General features: G+C 53.1%; 1 protein-coding gene across 1 annotated transcript; it reads left to right on the top strand.

Annotated features, from left to right (window-relative positions):
- The first annotated feature begins 14,380 nt into the window (after positions 1 to 14,380).
- FOXD3 (forkhead box D3) lies at positions 14,381 to 16,349 on the top strand. Its single transcript, XM_084211402.1, has one exon. The coding sequence runs from the start codon at positions 14,514 to 14,516 to the stop codon at positions 15,720 to 15,722; it is 1,209 nt and encodes a 402-aa protein (XP_084067528.1). The 5' UTR covers positions 14,381 to 14,513; the 3' UTR covers positions 15,723 to 16,349.
- The last annotated feature ends 5,225 nt before the right edge of the window (positions 16,350 to 21,574 follow it).

Here is a 21,574-nt window from a genome sequence, read left to right as displayed (position 1 = left end):
CTTGGACATCAGACAAACTCCAGATCTCCCCTGCAGCAATTATTTCCAGATAACTCCATGTCTGCACTTCCAGCCCTGCACTGCCTCTGACATGGACTTGCAGACTCCTCTTGTCGAGCTCAGAGACCTTAGGCAGAAGCTATCATGAGCCATCTGCCAGCACAGCACCGGCTAAGGTGCTATTATTTATTAAAAAGACACTGCTTCCTTCCAAAAAACTGTCTCTGATGGAGTTAAAGGACTCTGAGCCAGCCTCACCAGTGTTTCTTGGTCTGTGTCAGTGGGGATGTTGAGCTGTGCTTGGGAGCTGGACATAACAACTGCTGCCTATGCCTGGCACATTGGAATATTACATCCCAGAGGGTGGGGAGGGTTTGGGAGCAAAGAACAGCTGGTGGGTGCCCTTGGCCCTATAGCCATGCCCCTATAGAGTCCCTGTCAGTGCCCCCACTACTGGGGACAGCCCAGTTCCACCCTTCTGCAAGTCCCTGGTGGGAAGCACCATTGTGGCCAAGGTACTGGTGTGTGTTTGCAAAGCTGACAGTAATTTGTCACATCACAGGGGGACAAAGGAGTTCCAGCACAGGGGTGGTTTTCAGCAGGTGGAGAGAGAGTCCAGACCCCTGAAGAGAGGTGGCACCAGTGTTGGTGAAATATTTCCAATGTGGAGATCAACAGTAGAATGAGAAGAGGTCTCCTGGCCAAAGCAAGCCCACCCAAATCCCAGTCTGCTGCAAGCACCACCACCTTCTCCTTGGAAAAGGAGGGACACCTACCCAGGGTGGGGTATGTATAGTTCAGAGCTTTCAGCAACAGCTCAAGCTCCCCACATCCTTACAGTGAGGAGAAACCTCACTGCCATGGTGATCCAAGAGACCAAAGTCACCTCCTGCTTTTAATTTCTCTCTGGTGGTGTTTCACTTCCTCCCCATTGCTCAGATGGAAACCCTGGAGCAGCTGGAGAGGGGAGCAGATGGGAACTGAGGAGTCAAAGCAACGTGGGCACCACCCTGGTGGTGTCCCCACCAAAACGTGGGGACAAGGTGGCCATGGGTGGCACGGGCAGCCCTGCTTGGGCAGGCACAGAGCTCTCTGCTCTCAGCCTGTCACAAACCAGCACCCAAACAAATGTTTCATGCAGCAATAAACCTGTTGAAGGCATAAATTAACTGCACAGCAAGGCTGTGCTTTGGGAATGTCTCCACCACGGCAAGAGGACCCACTGTAGCCAGTGATTAGGTTTATATTACAATGTGGCTTTTAAGGCTCACTGTGCTGAATAAAAATTTAGGCAATTAGCGCTCTTATTTCTTAGGAAGAACTGCTTGCTATCGTATATTAATACAGCTTTTGCTCAATTAAAATTGTTCGCAGTCAGCAAAAACAATTTCTGCACTGTAATGAAATAATGAAATAATTATATGCAAGGGAGGACTTCTGATCTTTTTAATTATTCTATTCTTCATTTTTAAAAGGGCTATTTCAAAACGCACTCTTATAATTGATTGCTATAAATCAGTCAGGAGCATTCTAAGGATCATAAATATTCTAACTTTTAAAAGACAAAGAAATGCTAAATATTCAATGAAATCCTTCAATATTCAGAAAATTTAATCTAGGGTAAAAGGATAGACTGCTCTTTTGAAAATAAAAAAGTAAATTTGTTGTCCTGTGAAAAATGAAATATCTTGAATGTCAGTAACAGAAATGGAATTAACAAGAGATCTTTTTATTGTTTTTTAAGGTCATTAGGCTGTGAATTCTATAATTATGGAAATTGTCAGTCCAGTTCTGTGGAGTGTTTGCTCCCATCCATAAGGTATTGGAATGTTCAATCAGTCTCTCTCGTGGGAAAGTTAGGTCATAACTGTAAGTGTACCAGCAAAATTGAATTAAGCAAAGAGATTTCATTAGTATTTATAGCCAGAAGGCATCTGTAAAAGTACAGGGCAAAGAAGTTATGTGGAAGTCAAAGGAGAAAAAAAAATGGGTTTCTGGTGACAAAGGCGAATCTGAAAGAGATATAAGTGTATAATGAATAAGAGCTATTGAGCGCTGCTCCAAGGAGGGAGTTGCAAAGATGTCAAATATTGATTTTCTTGTGTATGCCTTTGGACTACATATGTAATTGTTTGGATTTGCTGTCTTCATGATACAACAATATTTGTTGTTGAAGGTTAAAAAGCAGAGTGTGAAACAACCCAAAAAAGTCTGAAACATGTTGGAGAATTATAATAATTCCAGCAGGAGGGCTGCCGGAGCAGAATGTGGGCTTCAGAGCAAATAAACACTTTTATGACAGGCAGTTGTGGATTGGGAGTGTCTCTCCTGGAGCTGCAGAAACACACACTGGGTGCAGGGCCATCGAACCATATTGCATTTATTGATTGAAAATATACAATTTGCTTCTAATGAGTCTCTCCAAGTTTTTATACCGTGAAAATATTCTGAGATCAGGTTTATACGTGCAGGGTGCTTGTACAGACAAATTTTGTGTGTGCTTCTGTGCAGACAAATGTAATCCTCAGTTGTGAGTTGTTTATTGAGGAATGCCAGTGCCTCTCTGGGTCTTACTGCAGAGCTGAGAATGTGTTTTCTGATGCTGATTAACATCTCAATGCAATCAACCTCTTGTAATGTTTTCATCCTGAAGAAACAAGTGCACAAATCACCTTCAGGATTATTCTCCTTTTTAATAGAAATTCTTGATGTTTCTGCACAAGAGGAATTTATGACTTTTTGGAGTGACATTTTCCACACGGGATCCTTATGTTGGCATGCAAGCAGTCAAATCTTTACTGGCAACTTTGTGCCTGATTCCAGAGGGATGTGGATTTCAACAGAAGAGAGATCCTGGAGAACTAAAAGCAAAGGGTGTCCCTGGAAAGTTGGAGACAACCCAAAAATCAGAGCCCACCTAAATTATTCAGTCTCATTTTAGGTGATCAAGTTGGGAGGTGGGGTCTTTATTTTCAGGATCTAACAGAGTCTGACAATCAGCTTATAATAAAGAATTCCCAGTGAGGAGCAGCTTGGAAAAAGCCCAAATCCCAGCTGTAAACAAGAATAGGAATGGAATCAAACTCCCAGTGAACCATGGCCACGATGAATTTGGTGTCACAGCTCCCTTTGCTCTCCGTGGGGCTGCAAGTTCATCCTCACCTGCAAAGAGAAACTCCTCAGGGACCCAGGGAAATTTGCACTGCTCCTTAACTTGTCTAAACATGAAGCTCTCTCAGGGATGAAAATCACATCTTTTCCTAGTCCAGGGGTGTGACTTGCTGGTTCCTTCTTCGTTCTGTCCTGCTCAGGGTACCAAGGCACCTCATCTTTCATTCAAGTCCCTGCTGCAGAGCAACTCTGCACACTGGAAGTGTAGGGGGATCAGGAATTCAACTTCCTCCTGTGCAGTAAGGAAAGAAATCTGGAATATTTTGGCCTGACTGTCTCTCATCTGGAGCAGTTTTACTCTGGCCCTCGTGTGGTGTAATTCTATTTATTCCATAACCCACGACCATCAGTGAGATGGGATTTCAGCACAGAGAAATGAAGTGATTTTCATGGGGTTTTCCTAAGAAAACAAGGAATTGGAGTCACAAACTCTGATATCTAAACCTATACAAACTTCTCCAGGCTATCCTGTTGTGTATTTCTCTAAATTCAACAAATCATCCATAAGAACTCATCTTGAGGACATCCCTTTCCTCCCTAGGAAACACTAATCAACGCTAAATGTGGATTTTTAAATCTTAGGTGAAAATACTTTCCAAAAAGGCATGTTTATTCTATGAAAATAACATTTCCAAACCTGCTAAACTGGGAAACTGCTTGATTTTGCAAACACCTCCAAAAGTGGAGAGCAGGACATCCACTTCTCCATCCCCTGCCATCCCTTCTCCAACCCCAAATCCTGCTGCCTGTTCTGCCGAGGAGTGAAGGGTCTGGAAGTTTTTGGAGCCCTGCTGTCAGAGTACAATGTTGCCTAAGCAAGCATTAAGAGATTATGGTAATAATAGGTGTGCTTACTGCAAATAAAAGGTTTCATTAATCAAGCCATATCGAGATAAACCTGTCAGTGGACAGAGGAAACTAGAAATCAAACGCTGTGAAAGTTCTGACAGATTGTTAAATAGAAACCCTTTAAAACTGAATTTAATTTACTGTGATATTACAGATATTTATGCATCAATAGGCAAGTGCAGATTGAGTTCGGAGGTCAGCTCTGGTGCTTGAAAAATAAACGCATGGAATGAAACAGAAGGTGACAGTTACCTTTGTCAGAAATTACAGTTTATTAAACTAAATATGAAGCTCTCTCATCTGGTTTGTGTTAAGCACCAAGGCATGGGGCTGGGGGGTAATTTACTGCAGTAGATTGGTGAGGAGATAATTATGGAAATGCTCCCCTCTTTTTTTTAAGTTGGCTTTATAAACTTTAGCAGAAGAAACCAGGAACAAACATTGCAGCATAGAAGCACAGTCAGGTGCCAAAGGGCAGCGAGCACAGAGACCTTTCAGCAAGATTATTCACGAGTTATGCCATTAAAATGCTGCTCTCCTGTCAGGCAGTGGGGTTTTATACTTCTATATTAGCATTTATTTAATTAATTTCTCATCTTGATTTTTTTTTAAGTTCTCCATTTTCAGATTCGTACCTTCCTCAGAATCAGGACAGTCCTCTTCCTCCCCCTTCTTCCTCAGCTTCAGAAATCAGATGAGCAATGTGAAAGAAACACAAATTTAAGGAGATTTCTGTCCAGGTAATTCTGACAGCGAGTTGCACAAAGTTGTTTCCGAAGGGAGGTGCCATTCACCTGGTCAGGAGCTGCAGCTCAGCCTGTTCCATCTCATTCTTTGAAGGAATAAAGATTGGTCACTGCAGTGTCAGGGGCAGATAGAAAATAAAACATCATTCCTCTTCCCAGCAATTATCAAATCCCATGCATACAATCTTTCCACCACTGGATCCATATCTTACATTAATATTTAACTTAAACATGATGGTTACATTGCTTACGTGGTTTTATTTCAGATGACTGAAATTTGAAGGGAAAAATTTGGCTTAATAATGATCCAGCTGAGCCAACACCAAGGACAGAAAGAAGTCCTTGAATAAAAGCAGTCCTAAGTGAAAATAAGTATGTCAGTGCTATATGAGATGAACATATTTATCTGTCAGACTTATGTGAGATCATATCTAAATGCATGGCTCCAAAACATATAAGTATATTACATTTCACACACGTAAGAAACATGTAAATCATGCAGGACATGCTAGCTATAGCTATGCTGGACATATGTTCTTCCCAGAATGACAGCCTGAAAAATCCTTACCAACTCAGGGAAAAACTCCTGCAAGTAATTACTGCAATGGAAGCAATGCCATGAGTGAAGTTGTTCAGGATCCAGCACAGCTTTAAGAGAAAATGCCCTTTTTTGCATGCAGAAGGAGTGCAGGACTGGGCTGTTAGTTATTAGAAGCCTAATTAATTAATTAATAAAAGCTAAAGCAGTGGGATAGTGTGGCAAGTCTCAGCCATGAGCCTCCTCTGGTCATCCTCTCTCCATGAGCAGCGTTTGTTAAACACCCACCAGCCCTGTTTCCAGCCTGAAGCCACTCAGGAGCTGCCTTTGCTGCAGCTTCAGTACAGGAATGACCATTGTTCCAGGTCGAGGTCCACTAAGAAATGAAAATAAAACAGTAAAATCCATCAGGAGGAAGGCAGGAAGGAAGATATTTCATATGTATGAAGGTGAAAATTTACCTTACAAATTTGAAGAAGACCTGTGTGGAAAATGAAGCTCTAGTTCAGCCTCAAAATATTGTTAACCTGAAGCACATATTTAAGTCTCATTAATTTACATGGTTGAAATGCTCTGCACCTTTAGGCACTGGAAGGGGCTCTGAGCTCTCCCTGGAGCCTTCCCTTCTCCAGGTGAGCACCCCCAGCTCTCCCAGCCTGGCTCCAGGGCAGAGGAGCTCCAGCCCTGGGGTAGCTCCATGGCCTCCTCTGGACTTTATCCTGCAGCTCCACATCCTGATGAGACCCAGAGCTGGAGGGGGGGGTCTCACCACAGAGGAGTAGAGGGGGACAATCACCTTTGTCACAGGAACTGTGAGAATGTGCCCTGAGCAATGATCTCATCTGGGCTTTGAGGAGGAAAGCCACAAGTTGGAAAGTTTTAAATAAAGCCAAGGAGCCCTCTTATAACCATGAAAGTGAATGATCTGTGAGTATCCCAGAGCCATTTTCACCAGGAAAAACTCAAGGAGCAGTAAAGAAACAAGTAAAGAGGTGCCACAATGAGTGTGAGTTTCCTGTCTGTGGCCAAGGGCTCCAGAACCTGCTCCAAGCCCTGTGGCCACATCCCGACCTCCTGCACCAGGAGCAGCCAGTCCCAGACTGGGCACAAGCCCAGCCCTGGGCAGGATTAAGATTTTTATCCCCAAGCAATACTCACTGCTCCTCAGCAGAGAGCCCAGACAGCCCTCCACATTTTATTTATTTAGATGAGTTTACAAAGCAATTAAGACGTTTTGGCAAATGTTGAGGTGCAGATTTCCTCCCTTATGATAGATCATTCCTGCCTTTTTTTTTCCCTGTCTCCTTCTGGACAGATAAATGTTTCATGGTCCCACAGACATATTTTCTCTCTGCCCAGTTGCTCAGAATCCATTTAAAAATGCCTGTTGAACTCTTCTATCACAGAATGCTTTAACAAGAGTCCCTAAATAATCTTCATTTACAGACTACACATACTGCCTGACACAGCCCAACATGTTTCATCACTTCCTCAGCTGGAATTCCTCTTGGAAATTTTTCTTACCTGAGCAAAAGTAGGAGATCCAACAAAAAATAATAATATTGATGTGTTTTAGGGAATAAATACTTATTCTTCATATCCTTCACTTTTAATTGGAAATACCACCCTTTAATGATTTTGGTCAAAGTTAAAACCCTCCCTGGTTTTATCTGTCCTATCCTAGATAGGAGCTGAGTTGCCAACATGTGCTCTCAACATGGAAGTGCTGGAAAAGCTCATCCAGAAGCTTCTGAAATCAGTAGGGTTTTACAACATGCCCTGGAAGGCATTAAAAGACTTTAATAAAATGTTTAATAAAATACCTCTAATAAGGTGAAAGATCTAAATGGAATTTGCAGAAATGCCCTGATGAATGAAGCTGATAAAGCTTCATGGGGGAAGGAATCTGCAGCTCTCCTGGAAGTGTGTTGCCCCCCAAAAATTAAAAATATATATTTTTTGGTCTTAAAAATAGATTTTGTTGGGTGGGGAAATAAAGCAGGATTTTTTCCTTCTACAGCTGGCGCTTCTGTTTCCAAGATGTTTGTGGAGGTCACCAAGTTTTCATAGAAAAAATAGTGATCATTTAATTCTGTGTTGGAAGGTGGACGAGGAAAATGTTGGACTGGCAGGTCAGGATGGCCCTTTGGTGACTCCCCATGCTCTGCCCTAAGCCAGGACTTGCAGGGGTTGAGCAAGGCCTATTTTCTTTCCCAAAAACAACCAAGAAGTCCCCTAGAATGTGTTACAGCACTCTCCAGATAAGGAGCTACCTGGTTTAGCAGGTGAAGAGGTGCTTGGGGAGTTTTTGATAGAGAGATTATGGACCTGATTACATTAATACCTAACATGGGTTTTAACCTGCATTTTGGGTAAAATTCACCGTTCTGCAGAAGGCCCATAAAAGGCCTGTGCACCACTTACGCCCCACCAAGGCCCCATTTGGATGGTGCACGTGGAGCTGGGGTGATGCATGAGCCCCGTGCCTCGGGATGGGCCCATCCCTGACCCATCAATAATATTCCACGAGTTGGGGAAAAATATTAGCAGAGTAATTTTATTAACAACAGCCATAACTCACCGCTTGTCTTGGCTCGTTTAATAAAGGGAATCGAGGGTGCTGTACACGAGCCAGAGGGGCGGCTCACAGAACTATCCTGCTAAAAACAAACAAACAAAGCCCTGGGAAGCGGGAGAGCACGTGGAGGGGGAGCTGGCTCCCACCGGTGTCCTGGCTGTGCTGAGCAATGAAGTGAAATCAGCTCGTAGATCTCACGGGGTGGGGAATCTCACGGGGGTGGCCGTGAGTTAAGTGCTGCCAGGAGCGCTGGGGCAGCCCATGGAGAGCTCCCAGTTTTCAGCAAAGGGATTTCCTCACAGCCCTGGGAATCCTCTTAGCATCTTCATTTGCATCTGGCTGGCCAGGGGAATAACTGAGAAAACAACCCTGCTGTGTCTCCCTCACACCTCCTGCCTACCTGCCAAGTCCAAACCCGCCGGGACCGTGGTGTGAAAGGAGCTGGCGCTGCTGCCTCGCTGTGGGTCCTCATTTTGAGTCGTGTCCCTTCTTTTTGTGTTGCATCCCCCCCCTCTGAAGACGTGTCCCCATATTTGCTGCCACACCGGCACCACTTGCACCATCCCTTCGGGCCACGCAGACGTGAGGGAAAAAATACTCAGTCATGTTGGTTTATTCAGATAAATAGGTGCTTTTTCACATAAAATTCCCTCCTTTTCACACAAAATCTTCTCTCCTGAACCTATCCAGAGTGCCCTTTTCATCCCTAAATGGAGGAATCCCCAGGTTTTGAAGGAGCAAGGGTGGCCTAAGCACATCCCTTCCCAGAGCAGCCATTCCCTGGGGGCTGAGCTGGGGGTGTCTGTGTCTCACCCCGATATTGCTGCCCTGTGCCTCTCCCCACAGCCCTGGCCAGGGTCACCCCTTCACACCCATCCCTTCCTTCCACGAATTCCAATCAATCAAATTTAAAGGAATTTTTTTTGCCTGTGATTTTTGCTCCTGTGTCTTTATTACGGCTCACAGTCCAGGAGCCTCCTCCAGGGGCAGGGATGTGCCAGCGTGTTTAGGGGATGGGTTTTAGCCATTTTTTGGAGATGGCTGGGGATGTGAGCAGGGCCCTTCCACAAATCAGCACTGCTGGATGCCAGGGCTGCGTGGGACTGCAGAGTGGGTGCAGGTGCTTGCAGCCAAAACTGGGGATAAATATCCATTTGTTTAGAGTGGGGATTTGCAAAATGAGAATCTGAAGAACAAACGAATTTTGATTGAACGACTGCCAAATGTTTGGGTGTTTTTTGTTTTTTGTTTTTCAAATCAGGTCTCAGCTAACTTTGCAGCCCTCTTGCCCAAAAGGTGGCAGAGCTCCTCTGCTCACACAGCCTCATTTGCCTAATAATAATTCTGTATTTTAACTTATTTGATTAATTTTGCTCTCTCCTTGCTTTTTAAAGCACGCAAATCTCTAACCTGTACCAGGCTCCACTCTTCTGACCCTTTTGATTTTACTCTGTGGATCCCAAGAGGATACCTTGGGACGCCCGAGTGCTGCTGCCTGTTTTTGCCAGCTCCCCGGGATGTTTTCCTGCCTGTATCCAAGTCGGGGACGTCTCCCTGCGAGGCGAGCAGAGCCAGCACCGCCGGGTGCCCTTCCACCTGCACCCTGCCGGCTCCCGGGGGAGGGCAGGCACAGAGGAGGCGATGACCAGCGGCAGGACGCGCCTTCAGGAAAACCAGCCCCAAATTGAAGGCGATTCGCGGTTTTCTGCACCAGCACGGCGTTTGGCCGGTGTTTCGATCCGGAGCAGGGTGCAGCCGCAGGGGCGGTGGGAGGATGGACACGGTGCGGGGCTGAGCCGCTCCCGGCCCCGACGGCGGGGGCTGCCCGGGGAGAGCATGTGCGGCCACATAAATGTGAACCGCACCTACACCCGCATCCCCCCGAGGGGCCGGATGGGGGGTTCGTGCCTCCCCCGCCCGCCCGCGGTCCCCCGGGGCCGGGCGGGGAGCGGGGCCGGTCCCGCGGGGCAGCCGCGGCACCTCGGCCCCGCTCGGAGGGGCGGGGAGGGGGGGGGCGTGTGTGGATTTGGGGGTGTCTCCCAAAGGGGAAAAGGCTGCAAGACGTGGAAAACCCGCGCCTGGTGAAAGCCAAGCTCAGCGGGAAAGGCAGCGCGCAAACAGCGCGGGGACACGCGGGCCAGCGGGGGGAGGCGCAGGATCCGCGGGGCGCGGCCCCCGCCCCTCCGGCAGCGCTGAGGGTGCGAGGGGGATCCCCAAAGTTGCCTTCCCTGCGCGGCCGCGCACCTCGCACGGGGGAAAGTCCCGCGGCCGCGGAGCGCCGGCCGCCCCCAGCTTGGGTTTCCCTAAAGGCGAACTGGGGCTAAATAATGGATCGATCTAAAATTAACCGGAGGAATGGAAATGCTCTAAAAATAAGCCAGCAGCTGCCGTGGTCGCAGCCCCCCGCTCCCGTGGGGAAGGGGGAGCGGGGCCGGCCGGAGGAGGGGGCGCGGGCAGAGCCGGGCGGGCTGCGCGGGGCTGCGCGGAGCGATGGCCGCGGCTCTCCGCGGGCGCGGGGCCGCTCCGCACCTCGGCGCGGACGGAGCCCCCCAAAACTCCGCCGCCCGCCTCGCTGCCGGCACACCTGCGGGTTTTAATTTTTCTTTGTATTTCTCTATGTGCAATTCTTTTTATCTCTGCACGGAAGCTCCGAAACCTTTGGCGAAGCGGCGGATCGCTCCCCCGGCAGCAGCGGCCCGGGGCGGGGAGCGGCCCCGGGGGCTGCGGAGCGTGTGCGGGAGCCGCGGCCGCGGAGCTGCGGGGCAGCGCCGGGCACGGAGCCGGCCCCGGGCCGCTGCGAGCCCCACCGCGCACACACACACACACACACACACGCACGCACACGCACTCACACTCGCACACGCCTCCTCCTCTTTCCTCCTTTTTGATCCACGCAGCGATCCCATATCCTCCCGGCTTGTCTCTTTTATTCTTTTGTACTGAGGCGCGTTGTCCTGGCCAGCAGTGTGAACGGGGGCTTTGTAAAACGGGACAGATAAAAATGAGCAACATCATATTGTTTGACAGAATGATCCAAAATGATAAAATGCCTTCTCCGGAGGGGGTGAAAATGGTGAATTCCTAAAAAACAAGAGCGTCGCTTCTCTCCTCAGCCTCCCTGAGCTGCTCGCTGTAGCCTAAAGGGATCTGCCGCCTGCACCAGCCCGGATCACGTCCAGCCACTCTTTTCATTGGGAAGTCTCTTTTTAAAAGCCTTCATTTATTTATTTTTAAATAAATAAAGAAGGAGGGAAGCGGCTTCGGCTCGGGACCCCCCGTTCTCCTCGCGGCGAATGAAAAGCACAGTTTTCGAGAGAAAGGCTCGTTTTGATTAAATCTGACATGCTGCTGATAACTCCATGCTAATGTGAAATAATTAACATAATAGCCATAATTAAAAGCACGCTAACAATGCCATAAATTTATCACACAATTTTACTAGCTTTCTGCCCCTAACTGCTCTCTCATCGTTAATTAAACGTGTTGCCTTTTACAGAATGGATGTTTATACATTTCCAATACAAATAAATCCGAAACCGTTTTGGAAACATGACCAATTTCGTTTTACACTAAGGTCTGCCGGGTTTACGAGCGATATATTACGATTAAAAAAAAAAAGAAGAAAAAGAAAAAGAAAAAGAAAGAAAGACAGAAAAAGAAAAAAATAAACCAAACACGTGCAAATAGAGGCCTAGGAATAGAGGAGGAGAAAATTATATATATTTAATAATCTACATCTTCAGCGAAAAGACGGGGGTTCCAGGCCCCGCCGCTCTCCCCATTTCGTCCCCGACCCCGGTCCTAGCGGTCGGGGGATGTCTGCGTGTCCCTGTCGTGTCCCCTCCCTTGGATGTGTTTATTTTACAGGGATTTCTCACCCGCAGCCCCTTTCCTGCAAGCCCTTTTACCCCCGCACGTTTGTACCGAACGACAATGCTGGTTTAATCCAGGTCAGGTCAACGATTTATATAACTCATTAGTGAAAGTAATAGGCTTAAGGAGCTGAAAGGGGACACCTTTGGTTTCTCCTTCCTTTAAAACGATTACAGAAGCAGAAATTGCCCCAGCCCTGTCTTTCCTCCACAATCCCCCCCACCCCCGAGGCTCAGCCTCCGGATTTATTTTTAACTCGCTTCGCAGCCAGGATCTTGCTTTCCCATATTAGAATCAAATTGAGTTGTAATTAATTTCTCCCTCTCTATCATAACTTATTCCATCCTCCCTTTTCCCGTTGCGCTGCCGTGTCTCTATTTGACTCCGTATCGATCCGGACGATACAGTTTGTTTTTCTCCTGTTGCTAAATCTATCTGTCTATATGGGCGCCCACTTTCTATTTCTGGCCGTGTCATTATTGTGGGTTTCCACCTCCACGGGAGCTGCTTTAATTGTTTCATCGCTTTGCAGGACGCAGCTCCTGTTCCCGCTCACCTCCAGCCCTTGAACTTCCGTGGGTTCGGGGGCTCCCGCCTTATTTGGGGGAAACTTTCCTGATTTTTAACGAAGCTTTTCTCCGCCCGGGTGGGCTCCTGAATACTTTCCAAAGGGATGGGCTTCGAAATGCTGCCCTAAACTTCAGCAGGTGAAGGCCTGGGAGCCGCAGCAACGCCCGCGGAGGGGCGCGGAGAGGCGCGGAGCGGGGCGGCCCCGCTCAGCCGGCAGCCGTGATTGAACACAGGATTAGCACAATAGAGCCCTAATCGAGGGGAAACGTTTCTTTTCACGCTAAGCACCGTAATTAATAATACGAATCAATTAATTTGACTTTTATTGTGCCGAAGAAAAGCGCAACAAATGGAACAGGGGGCTGCCGAGTTGGGGTTTTTCCTCCTTTTTTCCTGGGAGAGCCTTTGCGGAGCGCCGGGTGACACACAAGGCGATCGCGTGTGTCAACGTGTGGCTCTGTGACTCCGCGGGTGACAGCGGGCGGTGCGCGGGTGCGGAGGTCACGGGCCGCGGACATCCCGCGGGAGACGCGCAAGAACGGAGCGCGGGGGGAAAGCGGCTCCGCGCCCGCGGGAAGGTTCCCCCCATCCTCCCCCCGGGGCCGGGCCCGGCAGAGGCTCAGCGAGGGGCCGGGACAGCGACCCTTCCGAGCCCCGATGGGTTTGGGACAAGGACGGGAATGGCTTTCCCTAAATCAGCGTCGCTCGTAGGAAATCGTTGACTCCTGGGGCATTTCCCTAATTTAATTGTATTTACCGAAAGCGGACAACACGTGCGGGAAGCACCAGAGCGAAGGGCTCGGCGGGACGGATTGAAAAGCCAAACCCCGGGAGCCACCCGCGGCCGAGGGCCCGGGCGGGGGGTTCCGCACCGGGGCAGGGGTGGGCGGCCGGGCCCCCTCCCGCCCCGCCGGGCGCCTTTCCCCGGGCCGGGGCTTACCTGGGGCCGCGGCAATACGGTCCTCACATTCACACACACTCCCTCATTTCCTACTTTTTCATATGCTAAAGCCCGCAATGATTAAGTCGTTAACACCTCTGGAAAGAAAAAAAAAAAAAAAAAAAAAAGGAAAAAAAAGCCAAAAAAAAAAAAAAAAGAAAAAAAAAAGTAACCTGCTAAAAGGTTCTTTATTTATAGTTTCCCTTTGTTATTTTGCGTCTTTTTTATTTCTCCCTGCAACTAACCTAATAGATTAATCAATAGCTATTCTCTGGTCTTCCGTTCCCAGCTGCTGCTGCTGCTGCTGGAAAAAAAAATTTAAAAAAAAAAAAAAGAAACCCACGGAAAAGTGGTTTCAAAGCCCAAACTTGGTGCTTTTAAGCGCTCCTGCGGCGGCGCATCCGCTGAGTCTGCGCTGCCGAGCGCCCTGAGAGCGGCGGCTCCGGGCCCTGCGCACCGAGAGCGGCAGCGGCGAGCCCCGGTGCGGCAGCATTTCCGCGGGAGCCGGAGGGTGCCGGTGCCGTCGGGTCCCGTCGGGGCGGGCAGAGCGGAGCCGCCGCGGGTCTTTGTTGACAGTCCATGAAACAACTCGAGTTTTGCATGACTTCACAGCGGGGCGCCTGACGTCAGGCGGTCACGTGGAGCCGCCTCCGAGTATATCTTTAACGGGAAAGTAATCTATCAGGCAGTCGGGACCGCCGCGCTGCCAAAGTGGCGAGAGAGGCCCCGCGACCCCCGGCCTCCTGCCCCCGCCCCGCCCGGCCGCCGGCAGCTCCGTCCCCTCCCTCCGCCGAGGGGGGGAAAACACAGCGGCCAAAAAAAAGCCGGACGAGAGGAGGAAAGAGGGAAGAGGAAAGAAAAAAAAAAAAAAAGCCAAGCCGGCGCGGAGGGCGGCGGAGCGGTGCGCGGCGCGGCCGCGGAGCGGAGCGGTGGAGCGGCGGCGGCCCGCGGAGCGGCCCCATGCGCGGCGCCCTCGGGCGCGCATCGCGGCGGGCGGGATCCGGCGGCGCCGCCTAAGCCCCGATGCCCGGCGGCGGGAGGTGACCGGGCGGCGAGGGCAGCCCCGCGGACGGGAGAGCAGCGGGCGCGGCCGCCCCATGCCCCGCGGGGACGGCGCCGCGGGGCGCAGCCGGGCCGCTCGGGTGTAGCCCCCGGGGCCGGTCGGAGGAGCGGCGGGAGCGGGGCGCGGGTGGAGCCCGGTGCGGGCGGGAGGCCCCGCCGCCGCCGCGCCCCGTCCGCCGAGCGGGGATGACCCTGTCGGGCGGCGGCAGCGCCAGCGACATGTCCGGCCCCGCCGTCCCGGCGGCCGAGGATGTGGATATCGACGTGGTGGGCGAGGGCGACGACGGGCCGGGCAAGGACAGCGAGGGCGAGGCCGGCAGCCCCGCCGCCCTGCCGCGCCTGCCGCTGGACGAGGCGGCGGAGCTGGCGCTGCCCGCGGAGGCGGGCGCGGAGAGCGGCAGCAGCGGCAGCGGGAGCCCGGCCGGGACGGCCCCCGGCGGCGCGGCCGAGGGCGGCAAGGGGGGCGGCGAGGAGGGGGCGAGCGGCGGCGGCGGCGCCGGGGCAGCGGGGCAGAGCAAGCCCAAGAGCAGCCTGGTGAAGCCGCCCTACTCGTACATCGCCCTCATCACCATGGCCATCCTGCAGAGCCCGCAGAAGAAGCTGACGCTCAGCGGCATCTGCGAGTTCATCAGCAACCGCTTCCCCTACTACCGGGAGAAGTTCCCTGCCTGGCAGAACAGCATCCGCCACAACCTCTCCCTCAACGACTGCTTCGTCAAGATCCCCCGGGAGCCCGGCAACCCGGGCAAGGGCAACTACTGGACGCTGGACCCGCAGTCCGAGGACATGTTCGACAACGGCAGCTTCCTCCGCCGCAGGAAGCGCTTCAAGCGGCACCAGCAGGAGCACCTGCGGGACCAGACGGCCCTGATGATGCAGGGCTTCGGCGCCTACGGCCTGGCCGGACCCTACGGCCGCCCCTACGGGCTGCACCCCGGCGCCTACACGCACCCCGCGGCGGCCGCGGCCGCGCTGCAGTACCCCTACATCCCCCCGGTGGGGCCCATGCTGCCGCCCGCCGTGCCGCTGCTGCCGTCCAGCGAGCTCAGCCGCAAAGCCTTCAACTCCCAGCTCAGCCCCAGCCTGCAGCTGCAGCTCAACAGCCTGGGCGCCGCCGGCTCCATCGTCAAGTCGGAGCCCAGCAGCCGCCCGTCCTTCAGCATCGAGAACATCATCGGCGTCCCTGCCGCCAGCTCGGCCGCCAGCGCACAGACTTTCCTGCGGCCGCCGGTCACCGTGCAGTCGGCCCTCATGGCCCACCAGCCGCTGGCGCTGGCCAGGACCACCGCGGCCATCGCCCCCATCCTCAGCGTGCCTACCAACATCATCGCGGGGCAGTTCCTGCAGCCCGCGGCCCCCGCCGCCGCCGTGCAGGCCAAGTGGCCGGCGCAGTAGCCCCGGGCGGCAGCCCCGGGCAGCGCCCCGGGGAGCTCCGGCCGCCCCCTCGGGGCTCCGCGGCCGCCCGGACCCGGAGCAGCAGCGGGCACCGGCCGCCGCCGCCGCCGCTTGTACATATTTGTATCAAAAATCACTGACGTTGCTTTCGGGGTTTTTATTTTTCTAAAGAGGCGAAAATGACGGTCGCGATTAGGAGCTGCGAACTTTCACTTTTTTTGAAGGTTCCGGCGCTCCGAGCGGTTTTATCCGAAATAAACGAACAAACGAGGAAAAAAAAAATGTATAAAAAAGAAATAAGCGGGGGAAATTTTAAATATTAAACGAACGAACAGAAAAAAAAAAGAGAATTTTGGAGAGAAAAAAAAAGGAGGAAAAACGCTGTCATTCTATTATAGAAGTCTGTTTATATATGAATGAATATATGTATTCTAAATGTTATCCCTTCGTGTTGTACACAACTTTGTAAATAAATTTTTAAAATGCTCTGCCCGTCTCTGTGTGAGCGGTGTCTTTGTGACCCCCGCCCGCAGGACGGGCTGCGCGGCCGCGGAGGCTGGAGGCGCGCTCGGGGCGCGGCCGCGGAGCGCCGGTTCTCCGGTGCCGCGGAGCTTTGGGTTCCGCCGGTGGCGGTGCGGGCGGGCTTCCCGCGGTGCCTCCACTCGGTTCGGGATGCGCCGTGCGCGGCCGCGCAGCGACAGCGCCCGGCCCTGCTCGTTCGCGGAGCGGCCGCGGCGGCGGGGCCGCCGTCACCCCGATTCCTTCCAAATCCGACCTTCCCCGGCAGATCCGAGACTCCCGCGAGCGCGGCGTGATGTTTCCCTAAATATATTAATTTTTGTCGGCCTGAATTCAACACTACATCCCGGCGCTGCGGCATTCCCGGCCGGAATAGGTACGCTTTGGGTCTGCGGTCGGGGCTAATTATAAGGGAAATTATTTTAAATAAAACACGTTGGGTCGATTTAATCAATGTTTACTATTTATTTTAGAGGGGGAAAAAATATACATATATATTCAGGCCGTGGCCGTGCGGTGTCCGAACGCGGATCTTTCGTTTAGATCAGAGAAATAATCAGGGTTAAAGCAGCGGTTCTTCCCCCGGGAAAGGATCGGCCTTTCCCAGTTAATTCCCAATAACTCAGCTTTAATGGCAGCTGTTAAAATTAAAAATAATACACATACATACATACATATATCTGTATGTATATATATGTATTTTAGGGACTAAAATAAGGAGACAATTAAAATGAAAAAAAAAAAGAATTAATATGTAGTGTTCTAATATTTAAAGCGGCGCGTTGGGGGGTTGAGCCTGCTGAGATCTCGGTGTCTCCTATGCACTGACAGTGTTTGGTGCTTTATTATCTCGCTCTTATAAAGTTGAATTTTTGTCACCTTGGAAAAGCGTCGTGGATTTTGCTTTTCCGCTCAAATAATTCGTTGTCTTTGTTAGGAAAATCGGCGGCATAAAATGCAGGCGGGATGCGGGATGCGGCAGGCTCGGCTGCGGGAGAAGCTGAACCAGGCGCTTATTTCCCCTCCAACAACCCTCTGGCAGCCGCGGATTTAAAATAAATATATAAATAAAAGTGTCCTTGCTTTCCTGGTAAGCAGTAAATATTATTTCTTCCTAAGTAAATATTTATACCTCCGCATACATAGACTAAAATAAACCGAGCAGCCCCGGTGATGAGATCGTTTGAACTTTATAAATAAGGACTCGCTAATCATCTGCCGGGGACAGGGAGAACCTGCGGGGAGCGGGGACACGCGGGGCCCTCCGCGGGCACCCACGGCCCCGCGGAACCCCGCGGAGCGGAATGTGGCGGTGCGTGGCGGTGTCAGAGGAACGAGTTGTTTCACAGTTGTGTCTGGCTAATCGGTTTTACACAAACAGCAAATGGTGGGTGATTCGTGCGATCGAGGGGGTTTCTATATTTAGCCGATCCCCTGGGAAAAAAGAAAGGAGCCTCTGCCCGGAGTCGCTCCGAGGCTCAAGAAGCTGCTGATCCAGGGCTTCCAGAGGACACCGGATAACAGGGGCTCATTCCATTCCTCAGCCTTTGTTACTTATAAAATTACTCGCTCATATTTCCCCACATAGCAGCAATGCCTCGGCTCGGCATCTGCGCGCCGGCGGCAGCGGCACCGGCAACTTTCCTGCCCGCTGCCTCCCTCCGGGAACCGCTTCTCCCTCCGTAACCTCCGGCCTCTCTTTCTCTCCCCCGCTTTCCCTTCCATCGCCGAGGACAGCGGCCCACAGGAGAAGCCTTTCCCGGGGAAACGGCGGCGGCGGCTCCCGGGGCCGGGCGGCACCGGGAAGGCACGGGGCTCGGGAATAACCCCGGGATGAGCCCCCCGTCCGGCCGCCGCCTCCCCGCGGGAGCCGCCGGCTGCCCGCAGCCGCGGTGCCGTGAGCGGCAGCGGGGCCGTGCCCGCAGCTGGGGGCTCCCGGTGGCGGCGGGGCTGCAGTGGCGCACCGGGGCCTGCGGGGGGCGCGGCAGCTCCCGCTGCACCCGCGGGGAACGGGCGCGCCCCCCCGGGGCCGGGAGCACCCCCGGGACCGGGAGCATCCCCGCAGCACCCGGATCCGGGAACACCCCCGGAGCATCCGCGAGGACCGGGATCGCCCTCACTGCCCCCGGGGTCGGGAGCACCTCCGGGGCTGGGAATAGTCCCGGGGCCAGGAGCACCCTCGGAGTCGGGAACACCCCCGGGGCCTGGAGCAACCCCGGGGCCGGGAGTCATCGGGGAATCCGGGAGCAATTCGGGGGATCGGGAGCACCCCCGGCGCCCGCAGCCGCCCGGGACGGCACCGACCCGGGCGCGCTCTTGCAGCGGGCGGCACGATGGGGCGTCCCGGCGGGTCCCGCAGAGCTACCGGCGGGGATCGGAGTAGGGGGTGTCAAAAGTCGGTCCCCAAATAGGAGAGGGTTTGCAGCCGGGACGGGAGCGGCTCTCCCGGCTCCCAGCGGAGTGGGCGCAGCCCCCACAGCCGGACCGGGAGCGGCGGGCAGGGGAGAGCCGGGAGCAGCATATCCCGGCGAAGTTCCCTCAGCCACGGGCCACAGCCAGACAACAGAAACTCCTTCCCTTGTTCTTTCCCTTGTTTTCCCTTCCACAAGCTTGTCCGCCGCATATGGCAAAACTTGACACGGCCGGTGACAGATGCCCATTAGTATAAGTCGTGTCACGTCGGTCCCTGGGGTGTGTTGGAAGTAACTAGATCCGAAACACCGGGAAAATGACCCTCCCGCAGCCGCGAGAGTTTACCCAGAACCACCACCCCCTGCACCCTCCCCGACCCACTCCCTATTTATTCCAATTACGGCCCCGCCGCTCCGTCCGCCGGGGGAAGGGATTTATAATAGGATCTGCCGATAGGATCCGGCCCTAATCCTCTAAACCATCACTCTGGTTGAAAAAGGGACGAGATGGGGCTCATCAGGGCCATTTCCTCGGCTGATGCGGGGCTCCCGGGGAACCCTCTCGTTTTCGCTGCACGGCCGCGGGAGTTGCGCCCCCCTTTCCCCCCTCTCCGCGCTACCGGCTCCCAACGCCGTCTATTTATAGCATCACTGGTCTCTCCCGGGCACCGAGCGGGGCTGAAAGTTTCGGGCTAATGGGTGTTGAAAGGCTGCGGCGAGCGTTGGAAAAGGCAGGAAAAGACCTTTTGCTGTTATTTATAAACGTGTATTTATCGCGCGAGTGTTTTTATCTCAGTAAGCAGCCCCAGCGTTCGGGGTATCCCCCCCCGCCTGCCCCCAGCCCAGCCGAGACCCGCGTGGCCGCAGCAGCGTCCCCGGAGGGGGGCAGCGATCGGAGACCCCGCTCCGGAGCTGCGGGAGGGCACAACTGAGGCCGGGTTTGCTGCAGGGGACAGCGCCGGGAGCGCTCCGGGCGGCCGGGCAGCGATGTCCAGCGCAGACCTTTCCTTCTCGGTCCGTCGCACCGAGATGTGGCCGGAGGAAATCATCCACCGGCGACATCAACCCGCTTTGGGACACGGGCAGCGTTTGAGGACGGCTTCCTCGGGGGTTACGGGCTCGGGTCGGCGCCGGCGGTACCGGGGGATTTACGCCGCCAAGCACTGCCCGTGTCCTGGGCCGGACACCAGGGAAGGAGCGCCGACATTTGGCTTTGGGATGAGGCTCCCCTCATCTTTGGCGGGGCCCTCGGAGGTGTCCCACTCGGGAGAGGGACAGCAAGGATTACTTTAGGGGAAGTGCGGATTCCCCCTAGTCGTGAGGCTGCGGGTCAGGGGACAGTTCCCGGGGGATGGGGGAATTCGATGGGGCACCTCGGGCAGTTTCTGTTCTCTCCTTCCTGTCCGAGGTGCGCGCTCGGGCCTGTCTCCGCCTGCTCCGGGGAGGGGGAAAAACAGCCTGGCCATTCCCGGGGGCATTTCATTAGTGTTAAAAGGCAGAGAGCGAAGAATCACAGCGAGCTCAGCGCGCAAGTTACGCTGCCCATCCCCGCGGCTGCGGACGGTCTGGGCATCCCCCGGGGCGGCGACTGATGCGCTTCAACCTCCGCCCGCAGCCGGGAGCGTCCGTGTCATCCATCCCCGCAGCCTCCCTCGCCACCGCCGCGCCTCCTCCCCGAGCCGCACCCGGGCAAACACCCGCCATGCAGTTTTCTTGAGAGGCAACTCTTCAATTCCGGGGGTTTTTTATTGAATTACGTGTTACCAGTCCTAAAACATTAAGCGTTATGTACTTAAAAGATACAGAGCATAGGTATTACATCCACAGGAAGTATTTTAGTCAGTGAATGTTCAATGTAGCAGGTAGAGATGAACTTAGCACGTCTTCCAGACTGAACTGGGAACAGACTCTTCAGCCATAAAATGCACTTAACAGTCTATTTAATAGTGGCGAGGTCCTTGAAAATGCAATATCCATGCTAATCTTGCCTTTTTCTAAATCAGAAATGAAAAATAGGTCAGGAAGGTAGAACCTTCCCCTTCTATTTAAAATGTGACATTTAATCTATTTAAATAACTAAGTAAACTTTATTAATCCGGGAATTGGTAAGCAAGCTGAGGAAGCTGGAACCTCGCGACTTTATTAAGACGGCAAAATGTGAGAGGGAGCGTCCTTGAACTCCAGGTGCGATAAAATCCCTAAAATCACGGTTTTCTTGAGCTTCAGCGAAAAGGGAAAAACCGAGACGCACGAATACCCCCCGACCCCTCCTGTCCAGGAAAGGATGGAAGGAAAGGTCCTGCTCTGCTTTACCGAGGATTCGGAGCATCCCTCGGGCTGGGATCCCCGGGTCGGACGAGAGAAACTCCGTGTCGCCCAGCGCCTAAAAAATGGCAAGAAAACAAGAGAAAACCCCAAACCCTCAGTAAATTTGTAATTACTTTATTAAGTGCCAATATTTAATGGGGAAAAATAAAAATAAATCCATCTCCCTGCGGGCTCAGCTAGTGGTTTCTGACACGTTTACTCCTGGTTTTGCTCGGCAAAGGAGAATGCGGAAGAGCCGAGGCTGCTGAGGGCTCAGAGCGGGGCTCGCAGCGCGGCTCCGTGCCCGCTCTATCACGGGCAATGTCCTGGGGTCGGGATAACCTGGGAATCTGCAGATTGGAAATTCGCAATTGCAAAAGCCTCCAGAGTTTGTTCCCCCGCTCGCTCCGGCACCACGGCTCCGCTGACGAACGAAATTCTGCGTGAGCTGGAACTTTTTATGGCCGCACGCTCTTCACCCCCGCCCGCCCTAGCAAAGACTTTCTCGTTATTTCATCCCACATTTATGGATTTTTGCCTTGCCACCGCTCGGCTGCCATCAAGCCACAGAGTCGGGGTGGAGGAGAGGAGGCGGCGGAGCTCCGAAGCCTCCCG

Source organism: Fringilla coelebs (assembly GCF_963513975.1).
Source record: "Fringilla coelebs genome assembly, chromosome: 9".
Classification (NCBI taxonomy): Eukaryota; Metazoa; Chordata; class Aves; order Passeriformes; family Fringillidae; genus Fringilla; species Fringilla coelebs.
Note: the sequence above shows the minus strand (reverse complement) of the source record. Positions and strands in the feature narration are given on the sequence as shown.

Excerpts from the sequence above, each read along its gene's own strand:
- FOXD3 (XM_084211402.1), top strand. The coding sequence starts at position 14,514 with ATGACCCTGTCGGGCGGCGGCAGCGCCAGCGACATGTCCGGCCCCGCC.